Raw genomic sequence first — 26,112 nt, 5'->3', positions numbered from 1 at the left:
CCCGTCTGGAAGTTCTCGGTTTGACTCTCTCTGAGCCTTGATTTCCCTTCTGGAAATTCCTCTGCCAATCCTCGCAACAACTCCCTCCTCCTTGGTCTTGCCCTGTTAGGTACTCTTCTAACCACAGTACCCCACCAGCTTCGCTCCGCAACTAACCCACAGCCTCCTATGCGCCAGCAGTCTGAAGGTTAGAGCCTCTAGGCTCTGCGCAATCCCGACCCCTGCACAATCTGCACCTCCTGGCCACAACATTGATCCTTCCTGACTATGAAAGATGACCGGGCACTGCGTAGGTCAAGTCTGCTCCTCTCTGCCTCGCCATTGATCCTCCTCTTGGCTCAAACTGACGAAGCAAGCTCTTTGCGTCACCCCTTTCTTGTTGCTCTCTGCTAGGAACAACTTCTATCACTCGAGACAGTTGTTTATGCTGTTGATGCCTTCAGTTATCCTGTGATCTGCAACCACGCTGTGATACCATGTTGGAATTTCTAAGTCTATCCATTAGAAATTCTCCCTGTACTATCTGATTTATTTCTTCCTACTTGTTCAATTACTTAACAAGTTATTCACCATGTAAATACTGAAAATAAATACAAGTACAATATCAACACATGCAGATCATCAACTGAAAGAAAAACAAGCACAAGTGACACCGTTGTTTTTGGACTAATGTCCCCGAAAAAACCCAATGCGGGAAAACCGGTGCAACTATCAGAGGGTTTTATTATTAAGCAGTTTCAAAATACAATCTGGGTGCCAAAAATGGCTCACCCAACATAGAATGCCCTCAGCAGTAGTACCTCTCAGTTGGAGATAGATATTCCGATTAAATCATCGGAGGAACGATCCCACAGCAACACTGCAACACTTCTACTGCTCTCTGTCACCCTGACAGGGACTGCATCACCCTATCCAGCTCTCCAACTCCAATTTGCCCTATGAAATCTCCCAGCATCAGCTGCTAGGGTCTACGTCAGCCTCTCTAGCCCTACGTCAGCCTCTCAGGGCTCTGCGTCAGCCTCTGGAGCCTCTACATCTACCACGCTAGCCCTCCTCAGGCTCTGCGTAGCTCCTGGCTACTTTTGCGTGGCCTCTAGCAGGCTCTGCGCCAACCCTCTCCCGGCTTCTGCGCTGATGCTCCTGGTACTATCTCTGCCTCTCTACTACTGTATTCACTGCCAATCAACTGCAACTCTGATCACTCCTTCGATTTCCTCAGCAAACCCTGCCCCAAAAAATCGAATTCTTGATCAACTCGGTGTGTTGTCCAACTGACCCTCAAGCCTGCTCTTATACTTTTCTCGTTGGTCCATCAACGGCCGAGATTAAATCTCTAATCAATGGCTAAGATTAGATTTTGCTTGATCCATGACTCTTGGACCATTCTAACTCAGTTTTATATTAATTAATTTAATTCACATTAATATTTTATTTTTCCTAAGTTTAGACTTAAGAACTCCATTAGAAATATTAATTATTTTAATATCTCCCAAAATAATTAGATTCTGCCCAAACCATTTCTGGGTCTTGGAGATCTCATGTGCTTTAGCCTCTCCACCAATTTTTGTGGCTATAGCACATCCGATGCTACCCCAAATCAACAGCATTTGGGCAGTAGTTGGTGGGCAGTGATGTCAGACATCAGCAGTGCAAAGGGAGATGTTACAGAGTCTGGTTGATGCTTCAGCAGGTTGCATTACTAGAGCACATTCCTCGCTAAGAGAGAGTGTTGATTTCTGGTAGCATTGGATGTGCTCTAAGCCTCAAAATTTGTAAGGAGGCTAGGACACATGTATTCCACAATACCCAGAAATCGTTTTGGGAAATTCCACTCGAAGACAGTTTTATTAAAATAATTAATTATTTTTAATGGGTGCCTAAGTCTAAACTTAAGAAATTAAAATAATTAAAGGGTATTAATCAAACTAAGGGTGAAACTTCTAGAAGAAGCCGGAGATCAAGTCCAAATGATTTGAGCCATTGATTAGAATCTAATCTAGGCTGTTGATTACTCAACTGGAGGATTTTAAGGACTTCGATGGGCATTTGGAAAATACATCAGAGAGAGATCAAGAGATTGAATTTCTCAGAGAGGGCAGCGCAGCGATTGCTAGAGAATCGATCGAAGTGATTTCTTGCATTGACGGGAAGGGATAGTTCCATTGCGATATTTTTCTGATCCGGGAATACATCGCAGAGGAGGTAGAGAGATATCCAGAAGAGGCAATGCAGAGGCCATGCTGGGTAGCGTATGCTCATGTAGAGGCAACGTAGAGCTTCAGAGAGAGTCTAAAATTCAGTTGGGAAGTCGAGTTCCAGAGCAAGAAGTCGGGTTTTGAGACCAAAGAACCATAGGAACGAAGCTCCATACAGCGGGAGATCCGAGAAGAGGTGACGCAAATCCCCAGAGAGGTTGGCATTGAACGGAATAGGTTGACGCAGTAGCTGCGCAAAGCCAGCGTGGGGCCAACCACCCAGGGCCTAGATCAATGTTGGATCGCCAGTGATAGTGTGAGGTATTTCTCACTAATCTTCTGCCAGTCAAATTTTCTGTATTGGATAGCCAGTAAGGCATCCAAAGATTGTATTCAGAAAACCGTTGCTTAATAATACAAACCCTCAATTGCTGCACCGGTTTTCCGACATTGGGTTTTTCCAAGGACCTTTGTCCAAAAACAACGATGTCACTTGTATTGTGTATTTCTTTCCTGCTCAGTTCTTGTTTCCGCATATAATTTTAATTGGTTAAGGATGCAGTGTATTAGTTTTAGTATTCGTTGTAGGATGCAATAAATAATTTGTTTAGTAGTTTAACAAATAGAAGAAGCTTAATCAGTTGCTATAGTAGAAATTTGGGTCTTCCAAATTTTCACAACCAAGACACAAGATCCCTTGATGATAGTCACCCTTCTTCTCCTTCCTTTGTCTCGGCTCCTTTTCTACTTCGACCTCCTTCTGCTTCAAACCTTCAATGTGATATTCCTGCTTAGTTTTTCAATACGGGGATATCGAAATTTTGATCAATTTTGGCATTTCGCATACTTTCACTTAGGAAAAGGGCGCCTAGGGGACCCATGTGTGATTTTTGGCCTAAGAGGCACTCCAACTATAGTGCTCTGCAAATAATTGTGGCTTTGGTGTAACGTGGGGGCCACCGCGAAGGCATTTTCAGCCCACATGGAGAGTATGCTCTCATTGGCTCAAAGAAGGTGGGAGAAAGTCGATGTGGGCCCACATGGGCAGCCTTGGAGGCAATTCGATAAATGAAGGGAGGAGCTCTCATTTTGTTTATCATTCATCATTTCAGAATTTGTCTTTAACAAAAGCATGCTTGAGTAGTGAGCCAAGTCTGCATGTGTTGTTCAACACACTAGGTGTTTCCGAGAGGAAACCCAGCCCTTGCTTTGATGGACTTCAAGTGCCAACCCTAGGAGGGAGTTCTTCTTCAGCCCCCATTCGTACCAGCATCAGGAGGTCAATTTACAATAGTAGAGAGAGCCACAATAGCGCAAGGAGTGCGCAGCCACTGCAAGAGGCACCCCGAGAGTTTGGGGAGTTAAGGGAGTTCGAGGTGGAGATTTGGTGGGAAGGCTTGGGAAGCATTCTAACAAGGTTTGTTGGCATTTTGGGGACATTTCAGCAGCAGATTATTCAGGAGGTCGAATTTCCTAGCAAGAGAGCTAGTCAAGCTCGAGGGGGTCGAAATTCTGAGGTCAAGCTTTGGCCAAACCCTTCGTGGGTTATTCTGGGTTTCTTGAGTAGAGGCCCGAATTACATTCCCGAAATTTTTTGAGAGTCGCGAGGGCTCTAGCAACTCTTCATTCCAGGCAGCAACACCATTTTCTGGGAATTATAGCGCAGCAGTTGGGCCGAATTGACAGAGCTTGGAGGAGGGTGATTCACGGATTATTGTGGGCTTTGCTAGCTTGCTAAAAGCAAGCCTAGGTGCACTCATTCTAGCACCTTGATTGTACACCTTTTCCATTTAATAAAATGAGTATACAGTGTTGTTTTGGAAGCATTTTCATGGTCTGATTGTCTGTTCTGGTTTTATGATGTGTTTGTCTATTTTGCTTTGAATATTTACTATTAATTTTCACTTAGGGATATTACGCTCGGCCTCCTTAATTCAGAAACCCTAACTTGTACATAAGACCTCTTCTTATGCCTTGATTTCCCTTGCTTGGGATGGAGTCTCTTCCTAGCTTGATTCGGCCTCCCTTATGACTTGAACTGCTTCCAATCTCAACTATCTAAGAGGACTGTGATTACTGCAGCATAAGTCCTATACGTGTGTCTCAAAACAGACCCCAAAAACAGATCTAAATAATGCCACAAACCTCGCTCTCCCTTTGCTTCACTTCGTTGGCTCTAGGACTATCCTTTTTTACCCTTTTGTTGATCTTTGCATCACTTGTTGACTTCAAAACCTCACCGAAATTTTCTACAGCAGTGACCCTAAAACAATCCCAAACAGATCAGCCTATTGTTTTCCTCCTTCTCTTGGATAGAGAGACTTCTTATGAGATCTTCACACTTCTTTCTTTGCCTTAGACCTTAACCGAATTGCAGACCACCGAAATCCTTCTCTGAAATTTTGTGCCTAAATGAAATCCACACTACCCTATTTATAGTTGTTGGAGCCTGTAATAAGCCGACATGACTTGGAGATGAGCCAACGTGTCTTCTGGAGAGATATTATTATTTCTTTTGCAGCCGACTTGAAGGAGGTGACTTTGTCTTGGTCTTGGAGGGCTTTCTAACTTATTTAATGACTTGCATAAATATATAACATGCCCAAGAAAGGTCCTTCTTACATGACATAGACTCAAATTGACCTTTTTGACTAGATGACAAATCCTAAAGGCTCACAATGGGAGCCATCACTACAATAAAATCCCTTGCTCATGAAACCTATGAGACAAGCTTACAATAATTTTATTTTTCTGCTTTTCATCAATTACATAAAATCACAATTACACATGTCAATATGAAGACTGAACCTAGTTACACTTTTCAACCCTCCCTCGTAACTAGGGAGGTATTCATAATGGTACTTGGTCATTCTCAATCCGAAGAATTTCTCATAAGAAGAGTCGAATTGGTAACCCATCTATTTAGCATCATATCAACCAGCATTGTCACATAGCAAGGCCTTGACTAACAGCTCTATCTCTCCACGAGATTTGAGCACAATGCTGGCGAGACCAATGATGTATAGACACCCTCATCATTGTCTCTCTCGGAACATACCCCACCTGCTTTCTCAGGGTGTGTTCCACCAGGACTATTCTTATCCTAACTCATCCTCAAAGAGTATTATATGTTAGATTTTACCCAATCCTCCATTATGTCTTCCCAAGTGAAGACAAGAATGACGTGTCTATCTCTCCCTTTCAACTAGGGAGGACATTTCTATTCCAATAAAGGAATGTACTCATTCCTATGGAAGGAATGTACCAAAGCTCCCTCTTGGCTTAAGAATTTCCAAGTTTCTTCCAAGTAAGACACTTGTTTCTAAGCTCCCTCTTAATTAGGGACCTACAACAGCTCCTCAAGTGGAGATGATGGGGAAACCAACTACTTGAATAACTCCTCACAATACCATGAACTCTTTTCGTCATTCAGGGTTCTTCATATTTTGGGACTTCTTCTTAGGGCACAGACCATCCATCACTTTCATCCATTAGTCAATCATGTCATCATCGGAAAGTGATCCATCAGTCCATATCTGGTCTTCCTTCATGCCATGTTGCCTTCTTCATGCCATGTTTACTTAAGGACCTTTCATCCTACTACATGTGCAGCAATGGTGGAAGACATCCATAGATCTTCCCTTGGCAGCAGCCCTGCATAAACCCGTCCAGATATTTGTTCAAATATAAAGGAATAAACATTAGAATCAACATTACCTTTGTGATGGTCTTTCATCATGACATATTCTAGTTTGCATCAACATCCTACATACATATCGATACATCTCCCAAAGATATATATTGTCAAGGGTCTCTTTCTTTTTTAGACTCCATCAAAGTCTTCATATCTTCCATGGAGATATCCTAGTCAAATCTTATTGGTCTTTCAGATGTTGATTGCCTTTACCATGGTTGCATATTCCATGATCTCTTCTTTTCTTCACACATTTCATTCCCAGGAATTTCCAATCAAAATTCCTCAATTATAGTCAACCACCTCATATTACATATGAGGACATATTATGTTGATTTTAGTGAATGTGTGACCCATGCATTTTTGCATTCCTTTGAAGGAGGAGATCCTTCCTTTGATTATGCTCTCAAGATAGAGCATTGATCCATGTTACCTACAACCATATGACATGACTCTTCAATATAGACTGTAAGCATAGATACCTCATTTTTCTTTGGGTCATCTAGACTTCCTGCAGCAGCTTCCTTGATTGAAAGTGCTTCAACCCCCTGACTTGCTTTTCCTTTTATGTCATCATACCATCATCCATGAACTCCACAAGTTTGGAATTCTTGATGAAACACTTGCTTCCCCTCATGATCGGTGAACCTTTCAATGAAGATTCCATCAGAGAATCTTGAGGATCTAAAGTATCCCTATCAGTAGATGTTTCCTTTTGACAGATGTATGATGAACCTTGTACTAGATGACTTTGCCACTTATGTTTCCAATGAGATTCCAAAGAACTATATTCTTGACTTTCATAGATTCTAACCATCTTTATGTTGAAAAGTGTAACTAGGTTCGGTCTTCATAATGACATGTAATTGTGATTTTTGTAAATGATGACAAGAAGAAAATAAAATTATTATTATGCCTTGCTTCATGGGTTTCATGAGCAAGAGGTTATTTTTTAGATGGCTCCCATTGAGAGCCTTTAGGATTTATCATAAAAGTCATATAGAGTCAATGTCATGTATGAAGAATGTATATGAGTCAATAGGATTGTCAAATAGCCCTCCAACGACAAGCACAAGTCCTCCTCTTCATGTTGGCTTCAAGATGAAGTAACAAACTCATGTCGGCTCACCATTTTGGAGACACACCTATTCATATATTCATGTCGGCTTAATATGACGAACAAACTACTATATATAGGCACTTCAGCCTATTCCACAGTCGAAGATTTTCAGTCATCTCTCTGAGATTTTCAGGTGGATAGAACAGAGATAAGTTCAGATCTCTAGTACAGAGACAAGTTCGGATGGAACTCGGAGAAGGGATGAAGGGACAACGAGGACCTTTCTTTTGGGCTAATCACACACACAGTAGTTCGGATTAGTTCTGAGATTCGAATGACCATTTCAGAGAGGAAGAAAAATACAATTCGATTAGGAGACTTCAATTCAGTGAAGAGTCAAGGATTACCTTTGTAATTCGGATCAAGGTTACAGTGACAAGCATTTCGGAAAGGGAACTCAGATAGGTCTCGGTGCCATCTTAAAGGAAAGATATCAGTGTTGTCTCAAAGGTCTCAGTGCTAGAAGAAGTCACGGTGCTATCACAAAAGTAAGGTCTTTGTAGTATGACAGCGAGGAGGTCTCACAATAATGGAGATCTCAATGTGAAGAGAGTCATAAGATCTCGGTGGTGACAATTTCTTGATGCTAAGAAGGTCGCAGTGGAAGAGGAGTCAAGAAGAAGGTTGAAGGTTTTCCTCTCAAAGAGTGAGAGGTTTCGGCCCTGGCTGATAGCCAACATTCTGTGTCTCTTGTCTATTTACGTTCATGCATTGGTAACTGTTTGATGAAGAAGAACACTAATAACTTAAGCAACTAGGAGATCCTAATAACACGCGTGACAGGCACTTGAGGAACAGAGTTATCAAGGAATTTTCTATCAGATGGAGGAACCTACCAGAGGAGGATGCCACTTGGGAGGGAAAGCAGATACTTCAGCATTCTTCATTACAATTGCTTGAGCACAAGCAACGTTTTGGTGGGGAGGACTGTGATATTGCTAAGGGGAAATATCAATTTTGCCCAATTTTGTATTATTTCGTACTTGCACTTAGGAAAGGTGGGTTTAGTGGTCCCACATGAATTTTTGAGTTAAAGGGAGGCCTAAACATTAGAAGAAGGGGGAGAAAATCAAATTGTTAGTGCTAAGTGGGGCCACCCATAGAGAAATACAGCCCACTAGGAAGTACACACCCATTGGAGGGAGATTGGTGGGGGAAAGTTGATGGTTGGGCTCACATGGGCATTTGGGAGGTTCTTTGAAAAAAGAGGGGAGGCAATCATTTTTGGGCATTCTTGACCATTTGAGTTTTCTCTTAGACTAGCACGCTTGAGCTGAAGCCATGTATGCAAGTGTTGTTGAGCACAAGAGGTTTCCAGGCAAAAATCTCATCCCTTGCTTCGGTGGACTTTAATTGTCAGCCCAAGGAGGGAGTCTCATCCTTTTCAGATCGATCTGGGAGCAGCGTAGTGTGAGTGTGGGGAATTTCCAGCAGCAATAGTGCAGGCACTACGCAGTCCTTGGTAGTGTCACACGTGGGGATTGGGGAGAGGAGGAAATTTTGGGACGAAACTTGTGGGGGAGACTAGGAAGGAGATTTTTTGGTCATTGCAGTCATTTAGGGGATATTCAGCAGCAGGATTTACAGGTGGGTCGAATTACCCAGCAACAGTGCCATTGAGGGAAATTGGGCTGAAATTCCAAAGTCAACATTTGGCCAATTCCTTCGTGGGTTTTTGTGTGTATTTGGTGGAGAGCCCGGGGTTAATTTCCCAGAATTTTTTGAGCACCAGAGGAGGCCCTAACAGCTATTCTTCACAGCCAGCAGCTCATTTTTTAGGCAATTCAATGCAGAGCCAAAGGGAGATCAGCCAACACACTTGGGGGAATTCATCTTCATCACTTGGGCTTTGCTAGCTTGCCTTGGGTAAGCCCAGGTGCACACTTTCCAAGCACCAGTTGTAAACCCATGTTTTATTAATAAAATGGCTTAGCAGTGCAGTTTTTGGCTCTATTTCGTGGTCTGATTTGTCGGCAAATTTTCTATGTGTTTTTCTCTATGCATGCTTTGTTTATTGCTGTAAATATTTCTTAGGGATATTACATTATCATTTTCAATTAGAAACTGAAGCTCCCAACTCGTTTTATCTAAATTTATAACTGCCAATCGATCTGTAGTCAAACTGAAGGAAGGATCCTCATAACTGGCCTTCCAACTCTATGCATGAATTTTCCAACTCCATGAACTCGTCCATGTTCAAGGAAAGACAAACTCGGTCTTTCTGGCTAAGGCACGAGACAGATAAGACCTTCCCTCACTACCATTTTCACCAATTCAAATACATAACACCAATATGTAAGAACAATGGTGCAACAAAAGAGGATAGATGTTGTAGTGATTTATATCTATCATTCTTTTATACCTTAATCAAAGAGTGCCCTGAAAGGAGATATTGTTTTAAAACAAGAAACTAATCAGAAAGGATAGATAAAGATAATAGATGCAACCGATAGATATATTAGACAGCACAAGCTGACAGGCTAATCAAAGGACATAATGATGCTCTCCTGAGTTTTTAAATTCATTATGAATGCAGATTATGTAAAGATGATGAGCAAAGTTCACAAGATGGCAAAGGGTTCTAACTCAAGAGCTTTGACAACTAATAGGTTTCCTATACAGATTCCTAATAACCTTCATGATCCACGTTGCCATTTTATAGAACAGAGAGGAGGTATATTATATAGTAGCAAGGGAGATTACGCCCCCTATAGAGAGGAGGAATATTATATAGTAACAAAGAAGATTATGCCTACCAGAATTAATGATGAATGCAGGTATTATAACAGCATATCCAATAGATATATAATAAGGGAAAAGGATTGAAAATAAAAATTAATTTCTATTTTAGAAATCCTGATGCAACTGCAGATTTGAAAGAACCAAATATTACCGGGTCTGCAAATAGGTTGAACAAGAAAGGTTGCACATCCCGGAGTGTCTCTGGTCCCCCAAGATTTAATAACAATACTCCCACCTTAACCTGATCAAGTGATTCATCAGACACCTTCAGATTTTCTTCCGTTATGAATGTCCTCAAGGAGCAAGAAATTTGGCTCAAGGAACCTGTCCTCTCCATTACTGAAGGTAAATTTAGCTGTGTCCACTGAGAATGAATACCATGAGAATCATATTTTGCACAGTTCCATACAAAGCAAGTTTTATTTGTAATCCTTCTGCTGCAGGATGAATATTTTAGAGTTAGTCCTTTCTTTTCTGCTGCAGCTTGTAGCCAAGAATATGCCCTGCAATAAAGCATTACATACTGTAAGCTGTAAGACTATTATAGCTTTAGAGAAGATAATACAAGCAAGGTAAAGTATCCCAAGCAACATCCTGAATACCAACCTTCTAACGAGGCTAAATACAAATTAAGGGATGAATAGGAAGCACAAGGTCTTTGAAAAAATATATGCCCAGGATGTCTATTGTCAAGCCTCTCATTTTATCCGCAGCATGCAAGATACTAAGAGCAGGTTCTCAAGCCAACTTTGTTTTCTAATATGCATCAATGTGTTAAATCATATAAGCCATGTCAGAAGTTGTATGGAAACAGAAAATTTCCAGCTTTACCTTTGGAACAGGTGGTGGTGGTCAAGGCCCATTTTACAGCATGGCATTTGGACTTAGTGGGTAAGATGCACAAAAATCCTAGTAATGGGTATAAACAGATTTTAATTGTTCCTGACTAATTTACTCATTGGGTAGAGGCTATTGCCACAAGGAATGCTATTAATGCTGTTATGAATATAATTCATAACAAGTGAGATAAATAAAATTAATATAAATATTAAATAATTAAATATTGGTTATGTTAAATAGTCATTAAGTGAAAAGGCATGTCTAAAAGACATGCCTAATCATGAAAGGTCACCTGCTGAGGTATAAAAGCAGGGCCTCATTGTAACATTCATATCACATATACATTTTTGTCATTTTATATATATAATAAATTATTATTTCAAATACCTTTTTTGTATTTTTACATTCAAGTGTACAAGCTATCGGTTTTTATGCTTCAGTGGTATCAAAGCCATGTCACACAATATAATCATGTGGGTCTTTGAACGTTGTTTGCCGCACAATGTGCCATTACGTTCACGCCTTGATTGTGTTGAGCAGTTTAATAACATTCAAGAAGTATATCAGCAATTAAAAAACTCATGTGCAGAAGTTAAAGTATGTCTAAAAGATATCAATAATAAGGAAGATAATAGGGATAGTGAGGAAACAAAACCATTAGTGAAGGCTGAAAGTGATGAGGAACCAAAAAGAAAAATGGCAACCAAGGGTGAACAAATGGTAAAGGTTGTTCCTGTGAACTATGATAAAATGGATACAAGTAGTAGTGAGGAAGAAACTTCTGAAAGCGACGAGGAACCAAAAACCCAAAATGGCAACCAAGGCCCAACAACCAGTAAAGGCTGTTCTAGCCAAGCCACTTATGAAGGGTACAAGCAGCAGTGAGGAAGAAACCTCTAAAAGTGATGAAGAAATGAAACCAAAAACGGTAACCAAGATCCAGCAATAAGCAAAAATTATAAAGAAAGAAGCTGCAGCGGGAATGGAGATCCGGGTGGTAGGAAATGACGATGGTGAGAAGCTTTCAATAATTCCGGGGACCTTGGCCCAGTTGGAAACAAATGCCCGCCACTATTCTGATAATGGATACAATGACTTAAATACGTTTTATATGCAGGAAGCTATAGGAACAATAGGAGGGTCAAGTGGGTCACCTATAATTGATTGTCATGGACAAGCAGTCAGACTACATGCGGGCGGTGATACGGCTACTTCTACCTCATTTTGTCTTCCACTGGATCGAGTGGTAAGGGCCTTGAAAATTTTACAAGATTGCGAATACCAGGGCAGCAGTGCAGTCCATATTCCTCGAGGAACACTTCAGATGACCCTGCTTCACAGAGGATTTGATAAGGCACGTCAGTTAGGACTTCAACGCGAGACTGAGAAATTAGTGAGAAAGACTTTTCCTGAGTGGACAGGAATTCTTATTATAAATTCCATAGTGCCTAGAGGTCCTGCTCATAAGATGCATTTAGAGGTCGGGGATATAATTCTGCGCGTGAATAGTGAGATTCTGATAGCATTAGTAAAGTTGGAAAATCCTGTGAACAAATTAGACGCGACAGAAGTAAACCACAGAGAAACTTTTGCTGATGTGACATCTCAGACATTGATGGCAACAGAAAGACTTTGTTTGTGGACTCAGCAATGACATCGTTCTCAGGGAAGTCATTCCTCAATTATCTTGAGCAATGCCATGGGGTAAGCGACCAGTCCTGAGCTCGTTGAGTCAATCCTAGGCCAATTCAATGGCGGCTCATACTCCATTAGAGTATGATCATGTTTATAACGAGGTTGTCCCTTGGGGAATTCATCGTATTGCGTGTTTCTGCATGCCCACACGAGTCCAAGAGGCGACATGATGGCACCCAACATGATCGCCACAACATGGGTTGTGTTAAAAATACGAGTCTATGTGTGTGGAATCTCTCTCGTGGTATTGAGAACACACATTCACCACCTCCGAAGGCGCCATTTGATGCGGGAGAACCACGATGGCTGTGGAGTCGACCACCGTGGACAGCGCATCGTCACACTGTTGACCATCGGGGAGAACAATGCTCTGCAAAGCTGCCGTGGGGTAATTGATCACCGTAACACAGCTGTATTAATCACCGAATTGACGGCCGTCAATAGCCGCCCTGCTTCATTGACAATTTGACCCGAGAATCACTGTCTCGGGTCAAATTGTCAATGAAGCAGGGCGGCTATTGACGGCCGTCAATTCGGTGATTAATACAGCTGTGTTACGGTGATCAATTACCCCACGGCGCCACGGCAGCTTTGCAGAGCGTTGTTCTCCCCGATGGTCAGCAGTGTGACGATGTGCTGTCCACGGTGGTCGACTCCACAACCATCGTGGTTCTCCCGCATCAAATGGCGCCTTCGTAGGATATATATATATATATATATATATATATATATATATATATACGGCTATCATTACATATTATATAAATCATAACTTGCATATTATAACTTTATTAATATATATAGTTATATAATTTAGTATTTAAAAAAAAAATCAGTAAAAAAAATATAATTATTATATTTTTAAAAAAATCAATATTAATTAATTAAAAAAATAGAGTTATAAAACAAAACAAAACAAAGCAAAACAAAAAAATCCAAGGAAATATTACTGATGAGCTATAAGACAAGAGGATGGCCAGATTATACACATCGAGATGACAGACACTAAATGAAGAAAATCCACAGCATTAAAGCTTTGAGGACAAAGCTTCCAAAGGAAGGAGCTGTGTTATGAATATAATTCATAACAAGTGAGATAAATAAAATTAATATAAATATTAAATAATTAAATATTGGTTATGTTAAAAAGTCATTAAGTTAAGTGAAAAGGCATGTCTAAAAGACATGCCTAATCATGAAAGGTCACCTGCTGAGGTATAAAAGTAGGGCCTCATTGTAACATTCATATCACATATACATTTTATATATATAATAAATTATTATTTCAAATACCATTTTTGTATTTTTATATTCAAGTCTACAAGCTATCAGTTTTTATGGTTCAAATGCAGTTATAATCAAATTTATTGAAGATAATTTCATTACTAGATTGGTTCATCTGTCAAGATTCTCATGGATAATGCTACTGCTTTCCCATCTTTAAAGATGATTGATTTCTAGGTGAAGCATATCAATGTCCTGTCCCATTCATGTAACTACTAACCACAGGTCAATGGCTCCGTGGAATCAAGCACCAAGAATCTAGTGAGAATTTTTAAGACAATTCTTGGTGAGAATAAGAGAAGTTTAGATGGTAAGCGTAAATATGCTCTTTTTACAGGTAGGATTATCACTAAGTGAGCAACATGTAAGAGTCACATTGAATTTGCTATGGCAATGTCACATGGTGCGGGTTCGAGTTCGGATTCGGCAATGATTAGGTTCGGTTTGAGTTCAAATTTTTTGATGAGGTTCACCATTAGGTTCGTATATATATATATATATAGAGAGAGAGAGAGAGAGAGAGAATAAAATAGTAAGAAATCAACATCGGTAAACACCAAAAATGCTACACAGACATGGAACCAACAAGGATAAATTACAAGTTTGAGTTGTGACATGAAGTTATTAGTTTTGATCTATGGACTTGGTCAATGGCTATGAGGTTCGATGAGGTTCACCGAACGTCAAAAAAATTTTAAGGTTCACCGAACCTCAAAACATTTTTTAAGGTTCACCAAAATTCGAACCTCAAGGTTAAAGTTCGACGAACCTTGTGACATAGGTTTATGGTATGGACAATTCTCTTTTTGGTAACCTTAAGCTTCCAATTTATAAGTTGCTTCAAGGATAGTGTACCATTTAAAGGCTTTCGAGGCAGGGATTAATCAACTTGTTGAGTTCGATGAGGAAGGATGGATTTTGTGTTAGGATATTCATACACATATGAGTTAGTTAAGTTTAACATGGTCCAATGAATCTGTTAGCGCTTGGAATTCACCTAGGCTGAGATAGACAAACTCTCAAGGCTACATCAAACCATTTCACCTCGTAGCTAGCCCTACGAGGTATGAGAAGGCTCTCTCGGGTCAGATTTGATAGATCTTATAATATAATTAGGCTGACCAATTAGGATCAAAGATATTAGGCTAGTAAATTGATAAAGGGGGGTTGATTTAAAGATTTTTGGTTTTTTGGTGGCAATTGGAGGGAGTGCAATTCAGGGTGCGGGGATTGAGCACAGTTTTTGCAGGGGGATCTTTGGGGCAAGGTAGGAACTTGTGCTGATGCCTTTGGCTTGGATGAGTGATCAGGGAAGAAAGAGAGGAGGTTAAAGAGGGCAAACAAGGACTTTGAATCCTCTTTAAACAGTGGAAAACATAGATATTGAACAGAATTAAAAGCTGAGCATGGCATGCATGAATTCAAACTTTATCACTTTATCTTGTTCAATTAGCAGCAAAGAAAGAGAGATGTAACACATAAACAAACTTACAGTAACAATTAGAAGACACACCATCAACACAATGATCCACAAGAATCCACAATGAAGTCTGCAAAACCCTGGCCTTCCTTTCCTTAAATTGCAGAAGTAGATGTACAATACACAATAATGCTTTCTCCCACAAGAGTCCAACCATGAAAATGAGAAGGAGAGAGCATAATATAGACCATCTAGACCATCTAACTCCTTTCCCCACCTCTAGGGGTCGAGCTCAGCTTCCTAGGAGCAGTTTGAACTAATTCTAAACTAAGAACTAGAAAATAGGCAGCCCAACAACTTGCCTCTATTACTTAGCTAACTCATCCATGCATTAATTTTTCACTTTTTACATCATGGAAGCTTCTAGAAGGGTAAAGAAAGATAAAATCTACCAAAGTGCCATGAAAATATTACATTTATCCATCATCTACAAGTAAAAATAGTCAACCATAGTCAAAACAGTGTTTTTTGACCAAAAATGTGAATTCTGGCAAATCTGGAAGTTCTGGTCGCGCCCCTTCACAGCTGTTTTTGAGTGGGTTCCACTGATCCAAATCAGGTGCAAGATGGCTCATTGGAAAGCTTGGCCTGTCTACTTTCCATCCCAAGTGGAATTTCTGAATTTGGTGTTGATTTGACCCCTCAAAAACCATTTCTCCCAAGGTCACTTTCTGCAACTCAAAAAGTGGGCAGAAAGTCATTTTTTAGGTGTATTTTGAGCTTTTGGAGGCTCAAAACTCAAAATCAGGCTTCTCCCAAGTATTGGTAATTTTTCTTTTTGAATGCCCTTTCCAAAAATGCCAAGTTTGCAAAATTCCGAGCAGCCCTTCAAACTGGTCTCACCCGGGGTGAGACCAGTTCTTGGGAAAAACCTGTAATTGGCACAAAAAATTCACAAATGACAAAATTTTCTCCAAATTTCTTGAAATTTGGGCTGGGAGTCCCCAATAAAGTACCATGCTCAGTCAAAGAGGATTTGACCAAAATTTGGAGTGGATCGGGCGTTTTCCTTCGTTTTTGTGCTTTAGCCAACCGTCCTTGGAGCACCTTCGTTCTCGCCGGTATTTTTGACATTTCTCTCAAACCATGACACCTGTGTAAAAAGTGAAGGAGGTTTTTCTTCTTTGGCATGTTATGGACAAAAACCTCTCTCAGTTTTCCAAAATTCATCTTTGATTGCTCTGGAACATCATTTGAGTGCGACTTGTCCCGATGTGTGAAGCAAGGAATTTTGTCGAAATGGAGCGAGATGAAGGGGATAGGGGGCTTCTAAATTCTTGGGGAAATTTGTGGGAGTGGGGAGGGATGTTAGGAAGCAGGAGAAAGTGGAATCTCAGTGACTGAGTGAGGGGAAGGGGTCGAAAAGAGCAAAACACAGGCCCAACCTAGAAAATTGCCAGGTTGTAGCTAGAAACTAGGGTTTGTACAAAAATGAGGAATTTGGCGGATCTAAGGGATGGGAAGTGTTTGTTAAGGTACTTTAAGGATAGGGGAAGGTGTATGAACATCAGGAAACAAGTTTTGCCGGTGATTTGACCATCCAAGAAAAATTGCCTTCAAAACCCTAGGAGAGGGAAATGACCTTGCCTGGGTGGCAACTGAAGCATGAACAAGGTGTCAAATGACTCATTAGACACTGACATGATAATGACAACCCTCTGAATGATGATACACTCAGCTGAATGATGACATAGACTGACATTTGGGCAAACTTTGAACAGAGTGAAAGCAAACCCTAGACCTAATGCTTAGTGACCAAATTTTGCTTCAAAACTCTTTGAAATGACAAAATTTGACCTTGACACTTCAAAATCACTTTGTAAGAGCATATTTGATCACTGTAGGAAGCCTGGAAAGACTGACACTAACATTGGCTCCAATGGGGATGGTAGCTCCTTGGAGGTGCCAAGAACCTTAGACATCTGGGAGAGCAGACCAGTGCTTGCAACCATTGGGCGATGGAGTCATTATTTACACATGTGACCCAACACTTTGACACATTTATTAGATGAAAACTTGACTGAACACTGACTGCAACTTAACTTAAGCTTGACTCAAACCGACTCGATGGCAAACTGAAATAACTTGAAAAAACTCACTCAACAGACCAAACACAAATGACTCATGACCGACTTAAAACAAAACTTTACAAAGCTTTTTGAAGGGCAGCAGTCCATCAAGATTTGAAATCATGATGACAACCACCTGTGTTTCTTACAAGACAATATACATCAAACTATATCAAAATGCCAATGCAACCAATCAAGCAGATGCCTTCTTGATTGATTTTCCTGATTAGATCTCCTGGTCAACAATACAAACCTATCACTGGGCATCCAAAAATATAGATGACCATATTCTCCTTCATCGCTGAATACTGCAATAATCACCTTCATTGTTGACTGCAAGAGGACTGCCATTGGATCTTGAAAAACATGAAGATTTACCATTTCCACCTCGTGCTGAAAGATCAAGGTGTCCTTTGTTACAAATTCTGATCTACCTTCATCATGTGCTTCGGTAAAAGTATGCTCATGGGCTTCAAAAAATTCTGAACAAGTAGGTGAACAAATCTCTTCTTGGAAAAACATTTCAGCACATGAAACATATGAAGAATCTGAAAGGTAGTCTTGTATGCTATGATCTTCTGTACTCTGACAATATCGTAGGTCATCTTCAAATGATATGACAGCTGGATTATCATCTTTGTGAAGGAAAACATTATCTATTTGCTGATCTACAAGACAATCATTTTCTTCAACAGAGGAAGAAGTTTCCCCAACACTTTCCTGACTATGTGTGCATTGCAAATCTGCTGTAGCTTGGGCTGTAACAAGACCTTTCAAAAGCTGATCTATCTCCTCTTCAGACAAAGGAGACAATGCCTTTTGGTTTCTTTTGCTTAAACAATAATTATCTTCATATGACAAGGCATTCAAACTATCATTTATTACTGAGTGATTGAAAGGAGATTCATCACTTACTTGTACAAAGATCTCACCTTGCTGTTCATGAACATCTGAATCCAAAACTCTGCCTATGATCTCAACAGTAGAGCTCTCATTGATGGGTTGCATGCTGTTGTCTTCTGTGGGCAGATCTGAAACAAGCTCTTCTCTTTCATCATCTTCCACTATATGACCATCTTCAGCCTGCTGATCTTGATTCTGCTGCAAAATTTCTTGATCATCTGGACAAGGATCCTCTAAGTTTTCTTTATGCTGCTGAAATGGATTCTCATACAGGGCTTCCATGATCTCTTCATCCATGAAATTATCATCTTCATAAAACTTTTCAAGGCTTTCAATAAAATTATATGCATGTTGGCAACAGTCTTGAACTAGATTTAATGATGGATAAGATGCTTGATATCTTTCAATGAACATAGCATGAAAATCCTTTAAACAGTAAATACAAGCAGGCGGCAAACCTTCATACCATGATTGGGCTTCACCTTCCAGAGTGGCCAAGAATATCTTCATCAAGCAATCTTCAGGAAAATCAACCTTCAACTTGCGAATATGCATGTGAAATCTAACTAGATGAAGAGCAGCATCTTTCTTACCATCGTCATTAAATATAGGCAAATTCCTTGACCAATCTACCTTTGGAATTTTATTTGGAAAACCTGGGATGTGATCTCGGCTCAAGGGAGCATATCTTCTTGCAATCTGATTCATCTTGAAAATCTCACAGCTACTGATCTTCCTGCAGTGAAGTCACCATGAAGCATAGGTTGCTGGATTCTTCAGTGAAAGGAGTCGCCTAGTGAATGATTCAGCCTTTCAAGTGTCTGATCGTTGTCCACTATCAACAATCAGATCTGAACTTGATACATGTACTGGGGTAAAATGCAATCGAAGTGTTGTTTTCACAAGCTCACGGAGATTGACTGAAGCAGCATTTATCTACTAACGCTGATGTAAAACAAGAGCGTTTTCGAAGGCTTCTGGCGTAACTTCAGGCTCCGTCTAAGACTTATGAAACAAACACATCAACCCACAAACAAGTTTGTTCTCCCCAGTATGGTCGCCAATATGTTAGCGCTTGGAATTCACCTAGGCTGAGATAGACAAACTCTCAAGGCTACATCAAACCATTTCACCTCGTAGCTAGCCCTACGAGGTATGAGAAGGCTCTCTCGGGTCAGATTTGATAGATCTTATAATATAATTAGGCTGACCAATTAGGATCAAAGATATTAGGCTAGTAAATTGATAAAGGGGGGTTGATTTAAAGGTTTTTGGTTTTTTGGTGGCAATTGGAGGGAGTGCAATTCAGGGTGCGGGGATTGAGCACAGTTTTTGCAGGGGGATCTTTGGGGCAAGGTAGGAACTTGTGCTGATGCCTTTGGCTTGGATGAGTGATCAGGGAAGAAAGAGAGGAGGTTAAAGAGGGCAAACAAGGACTTTGAATCCTCTTTAAACAGTGGAAAACATAGATATTGAACAGAATTAAAAGCTGAGCATGGCATGCATGAATTCAAACTTTATCACTTTATCTTGTTCAATTAGCAGCAAAGAAAGAGAGATGTAACACATAAACAAACTTACAGTAACAATTAGAAGACACACCATCAACACAATGATCCACAAGAATCCACAATGAAGTCTGCAAAACCCTGGCCTTCCTTTCCTTAAATTGCAGAAGTAGATGTACAATACACAATAATGCTTTCTCCCACAAGAGTCCAACCATGAAAATGAGAAGGAGAGAGCATAATATAGACCATCTAGACCATCTAACTCCTTTCCCCACCTCTAGGGGTCGAGCTCAGCTTCCTAGGAGCAGTTTGAACTAATTCTAAACTAAGAACTAGAAAATAGGCAGCCCAACAACTTGCCTCTATTACTTAGCTAACTCATCCATGCATTAATTTTTCACTTTTTACATCATGGAAGCTTCTAGAAGGGTAAAGAAAGATAAAATCTACCAAAGTGCCATGAAAATATTACATTTATCCATCATCTACAAGTAAAAATAGTCAACCATAGTCAAAACAGTGTTTTTTGACCAAAAATGTGAATTCTGGCAAATCTGGAAGTTCTGGTCGCGCCCCTTCACAGCTGTTTTTGAGTGGGTTCCACTGATCCAAATCAGGTGCAAGATGGCTCATTGGAAAGCTTGGCCTGTCTACTTTCCATCCCAAGTGGAATTTCTGAATTTGGTGTTGATTTGACCCCTCAAAAACCATTTCTCCCAAGGTCACTTTCTGCAACTCAAAAAGTGGGCAGAAAGTCATTTTTTAGGTGTATTTTGAGCTTTTGGAGGCTCAAAACTCAAAATCAGGCTTCTCCCAAGTATTGGTAATTTTTCTTTTTGAATGCCCTTTCCAAAAATGCCAAGTTTGCAAAATTCCGAGCAGCCCTTCAAACTGGTCTCACCCGGGGTGAGACCAGTTCTTGGGAAAAACCTGTAATTGGCACAAAAAATTCACAAATGACAAAATTTTCTCCAAATTTCTTGAAATTTGGGCTGGGAGTCCCCAATAAAGTACCATGCTCAGTCAAAGAGGATTTGACCAAAATTTGGAGTGGATCGGGCATTTTCCTTCGTTTTTGTGCTTTAGCCAACCGTCCTTGGAGCACCTTCGTTCTCGCCGGTATTTTTGACATTTCTCTCAAACCATGACACTTGTGTAAAAAGTGAAGGAGGTTTTTCTTCTTTGGCATGTTATGGACAAAAACCTCTCTCAGTTTTCCAAAATTCATCTTTGATTGCTCTGGAACATCATTTGAGTGCGACTTGTCCCGATGTGTGAAGCAAGGAATTTTGTCGAAATGGAGCGAGATGAAGGGGATAGGGGGCTTCTAAATTCTTGGGGAAATTTGTGGGAGTGGGGAGGGATGTTAGGAAGCAGGAGAAAGTGGAATCTCAGTGACTGAGTGAGGGGAAGGGGTCGAAAAGAGCAAAACACAGGCCCAACCTAGAAAATTGCCAGGTTGTAGCTAGAAACTAGGGTTTGTACAAAAATGAGGAATTTGGCGGATCTAAGGGATGGGAAGTGTTTGTTAAGGTACTTTAAGGATAGGGGAAGGTGTATGAACATCAGGAAACAAGTTTTGCCGGTGATTTGACCATCCAAGAAAAATTGCCTTCAAAACCCTAGGAGAGGGAAATGACCTTGCCTGGGTGGCAACTGAAGCATGAACAAGGTGTCAAATGACTCATTAGACACTGACATGATAATGACAACCCTCTGAATGATGATACACTCAGCTGAATGATGACATAGACTGACATTTGGGCAAACTTTGAACAGAGTGAAAGCAAACCCTAGACCTAATGCTTAGTGACCAAATTTTGCTTGAAAACTCTTTGAAATGACAAAATTTGACCTTGACACTTCAAAATCACTTTGTAAGAGCATATTTGATCACTGTAGGAAGCCTGGAAAGACTGACACTAACAGAATCCATTTGGTAAACTTGTGTTTCTTAGCGTGTTTCTTTAGTGTGTTGTTTATTAGTGTGTTTATTTAGTATGCTACTATGCATTAATTGTTAATTTTCTAGTGCAATCAAGACTAGTACAATTTTTCAAATTGATAACTACTTAATGATACAGTTAGTCTTCTTATAGCATTCCAATCATTAAGCAGTTATACATGAAAAAATTTCAACCATTCACTTTCTTCAATAAACAATGAAACAAGAGACAAGAGACACTAGAATTTACACTAGCAGCTAGGAAAAAACCCACAAGGGGAAAACCTAACAATCTTTCCTTATGAGAGAGAATTCAGTGCATCAAATGTACATCAGAATATTACAAACAAGATTAATTTTTCTGACCTCAACAAATGCCAACCCAAACCAGTCAAAGGAGAGTGTACATAGTCAACGTTGGTCAAATTCAAGTCTGCAACAAAAGGTCTAAACTTTGACCTGAGATAGCTCTTACAAGAGGGGAAAATTTTGGTCAAATCTCAATCAAATGAACCACTGTAATTTTTGGTCAAATCTCAGTTGACCTGTGGTCAACAAGCCTAGAACAAAGACCCAAATTTGGTCAAGCGGAGTCAATGAACCACAGATGAATTCGGCCTTCTAGATCAATCAAAGTCTCGATCAAACAGAAGCATATTTTCCCAAGTCAACGCAGGTCAAACTGAAGTCAATTAGTTGGTCAATGTAGATCAAAATTTCTCCTTTCCTTCTTCGCACATGTGGACAAATCACCTTCTTGTTTCAAATCAGATGTAGTGGATGGATGAGGTGCCAAACTGAGGTCAACAACCTTGAATTTATATGTGATCTTGGAGGAGGGTTTTGAGCTTGGGTTCAAACCCAATCATTAAGTGGTGTCAACTTATGCATTTGAGGCCGACCTAGTCAAGCATAGAAAATCATAATTTCTCCTTCGCTTTGCCAATGAAAATACCGACCGAAGCTACCGAATTTTCAACACTCCCTCTTAACTAGGGAGGTACTTTTCATTCTGTCTCAAGACCAATCTCAATACATAGGTCTCTCAGTAACATCCCAAGCGAGAGATCAAATGTACAATTCTCTCTCTCTTTCAAGATCAATCTCCCCGACCAATCCATAGGTCTTTCAGCAACTACCCAAGGCAAAGATCAGATGTACAAATCTCTTCATAAGAAAAGATATATAGCATCCAACACATCCCATAGCCAAAACCTAATGGCATCAAGGTCAGCGCCCAACTGACGATGGGATCAATCAATGAGGCCAAACTCTCCAACCATATGCAATGTTTTCTTAGTCAAGCACAATGACCCAAAAGAGTACACAGCTTCCATCTCCCCGGCCATAAACAAAGTTTCTCGGTCCACGACCCAAGGGAGGAATCCCTACCTCAATCCCCCACTATATAGTCCAAGGTTACTTGGGAGTGGGAGCGGGAGTGGGAGCGACATTTTCAGAAGCTCCTGTTCCGACAGCGAATTGGGGAGGGGAATTTTTATATAATATATTTTTTTTTATATTTTGATGCATATATGTCAACAAAAGCATGTAGAATGGTGAATTAGATATGAAAAGCATAAAAACATAGTGTTGACCACTACGTGTCAATTACCCATAGCAGTACACCACCTTTTTTGCAAAAGGGACAGCACTGGATCGATATGTCTGTGCCATTCGATTGTCATCATCTACCCGATTATGTTATGTTGTAAACCCAGTCTGCATGTGTAAATTGTAAATAATCTTAGCAGCATGTATGTAAATTGCCTAGGTAAACCTAATTGTCTAGTGATAATCTACGTTTTGGAAGGTTATTTGTCTCACCGACCTATGGTCGGCAAAGTTTTCCTTCTGCCTAACCCCAAAGCTGGAATGGATTTTGTCATTAGAATCTTAGGGGAATCCTAATGTGCTTCGAGCTTATGTAAAAGTAATTTGGAAATAATCATAATTATTTGGTTAGGTTATTACAAATTGCTTGATCTGCTAGATTATATTTGTGTCGCGGAACTGGGTGGTCTATGAGGGTCTATGTTAAATGGGTTTTCCCCCTTGAGATGTAAAATTGTAAAAGTCATGATGTAAAGTGTCTTGAGCGTTAGAAAATGTTTTAATCCCTTCATAAGTCCTAAGTCCTAGGTCCTAGGTGATTTTTCCAAAGGGCTAAGTTCAAGGATCCAATAAAAATAATAAAACATAAATAATAAAAAATAATAAAATTTAAAAAATTAAATTAAAATTAATTAATTAAAAAATAAATAAAATTTGAAAAATAAAATTAAAATAATAAAATAATAATAATTCAAAGTTTTGAGGAAATAAATGCAAGTTTTAATTTTTGAATATATTAAAATGCATTTAAAATTTTGACAGATGAGATTAAAAGGGATTTTGATCCTCATCGACAGTCGAGATTAGTTTGACATGGATCACTCGAACTCGCCATTGGGAATTTTTCCTTTAAATAGGGTGTTAGGGGTCATTTGAGATCAGATTCGATTTTAGAGTTGTGTGCTAAAGAAAGCTCTCTTGTAGTCATTTTTTGTGCAATAAAGAAAGACTATGGGGTTAGAAATCTTGCTAGTGTTACTCTTCTGGAAATGCTGTAAGATGTTTTATTTTTCTGCATAATTTTATTTTCAGCCATTGATAATAGCTTGATGAAGATTGATCTAGGCACAGGTATCTTCACTGATCTTTGGGGTTTGAATGATAGTTTAATTTCTGAAATAATGGCAGGTATCTCCATTTGATCTGAATTTCGTTGTTGTTTTCTCCCTCTATGTTAATGGTTGATTTAAGCTATGCAGGATATCTTTAGTTTTGAGTTTATCGAGCGTTAGGGGAAGTTCTCGGCTAAACCAGCCAACTCCCGGATTGCGTTTTCTGAAAGAGCCCAGCGAGTTTTAATCCCGGGCTTATCATTAGAATTTGTGTTGCAGATGCATGAAGGGTTTTCTGAAGTACCTCACATTAAATTTAAAATTCTGAAAATATTTCTGTGGCATATTGACAAATCTAGCTATTTAGAGCCTCTGAGCTGTAATTACTGTAATTATTTAGCTGGTTTTAGGGTTTTTAGGTTTTCTTCCTTGCACATTTTATTTTTGGGTGTTCGGTTTTTGCAGGTTGCAGGTACAGATTTTGAAAAATTTTCAAGGTTTTCCATCAGGGAATCTGAAGCGGATTGATTTAAAAAAATTTACAATTTCTGAGGAAATTTCAAGGGTTTTCTGCTGCTGCCTGGAGGGTTTCTTTTTTGCAGAAGGATTTCAAAATTTTGTTTCAGGTGTGCACTGTTCAAACCTTCCAAAATCGCATTACCTGCACCCATTTCCACGCATTGTCCAGAACCATATCCGCAATCCCTATCTGTTGCTCTTTTCTTATTGTCAATCGCTGTCATCTGCTGCCGGAACCTGCAAAATAAACCTCTGCCACTCTCCACGCAGCATCATTCTGGCAACTTCAGTTTTCCACTTCTCATCGTAACCTCCACCTTTCTGCTGCCAAAAATCGTCACGATCAACTGCTCCATCCAACTCACACGTCCCTCAAAACCTCCACGTCGACTTGCACACTGCAATTTTTTTTTATTGCTCCACGTTCACCAAAATACCACGCAGCTTTCCCATTTCCTCACCGTTTCTTCAGTTGTCCGTTGGCCCATCCTGTAAGCTGCGTACCCATCTCTACCCAAACGCTGCAAATCTCCCTCACGCAATTCACTCCCTACGTCCCCTCACCCTTTCTCTCTCATCGTTTTCTCCCATGCAGCCATATGTTTCTACCTGCCCCATCCTCTCCTCAACGCTGCCTTTCTCCTTGCGTATCCAGCCTCATCCTCCTGCAGCTCCCTTCAAGCGAATCCGTATCGTCCAAACGCAGCCGCCGTCCAGCGCTCACGCAAACCTGCACATCTGCAAACAACAAGCAAACAAATGTGGTTTCATTTTTTTGTGTATGCGTGAGTAAGGGTTATCGAACCTTTTTATTATGCCCGCTGGTATAGGTTTAGCGTAGGTTTTGTTTTGTTATGATATATGCGTAGGACCATAAAAGAGAAAATTCGATTTTTTTTTGTTTGGTTTTGAATTGTAATTAGTCAGCATTCATATTTTGTTAGGTGTGTGTTTAATTTTTAGATTTTATAAATTTTACTTTTTACATATATTAGATCACATTTTAATTTAGCTTATAGTCTTCAGATATGCTATAGTTTAGTTTTGTTTTGGTTTGATTTTAAATAATATCAAAAAATCATAAAAATAAAAATAAAAATAAAAAGGCATAAAGAAATTTTTTTAGGTTTTCTTTTATTTAGTTTTAGAATTAAATTTTAGATTTAGATTAGTTTAATATTTGATTTTTTTTTAAAGTTAGTTTTTAGTTTTAGTTTATTTTCTTTTTCATTTAGTTTAGTTTAGTGTTAATAATTTTTGGTTTCATTTACTTTAATTTTTGCTTAGTTTAGCTTTGTTTTATTTTAAAAATATAAAAATTAAAAAAATTTGAAAAAGACTAATTGAAAATTCATTTTTGGTGCCTTTCATGGTTTCACTTTTCTATAGTTAAATGCACTTAAATGTTTATTTACAAGTTGGCTATATGAAAGTGGTAATTAGTTAGCA

At 39.6% G+C, this 26,112-nt stretch overlaps 1 protein-coding gene across 2 annotated transcripts in view; it reads right to left on the bottom strand.

Annotated features, from left to right (window-relative positions):
* The window catches only part of LOC149238909 (ferrochelatase-2, chloroplastic-like), a 385,049-nt gene that overhangs the window by 298,161 nt on the left and 60,776 nt on the right, over positions 1-26,112 (bottom strand). For both annotated transcript variants that reach the window (XM_089373228.1, XM_089373227.1), the window contains exon 3: positions 9,903-10,254. In XM_089373228.1, the coding sequence (XP_089229354.1) occupies positions 9,903-10,254 (352 nt within the window). The remainder of the gene's footprint in view (positions 1-9,902; positions 10,255-26,112) is intronic.

The sequence above is a fragment of the Pinus tabuliformis genome, chromosome 8 (genome assembly GCF_031772625.1).
Source record: "Pinus tabuliformis cultivar Carrire ecotype Pingquan chromosome 8, CPIR1, whole genome shotgun sequence".
Taxonomy (NCBI): Eukaryota; Viridiplantae; Streptophyta; class Pinopsida; order Pinales; family Pinaceae; genus Pinus; species Pinus tabuliformis.
Note: the sequence above shows the minus strand (reverse complement) of the source record. Positions and strands in the feature narration are given on the sequence as shown.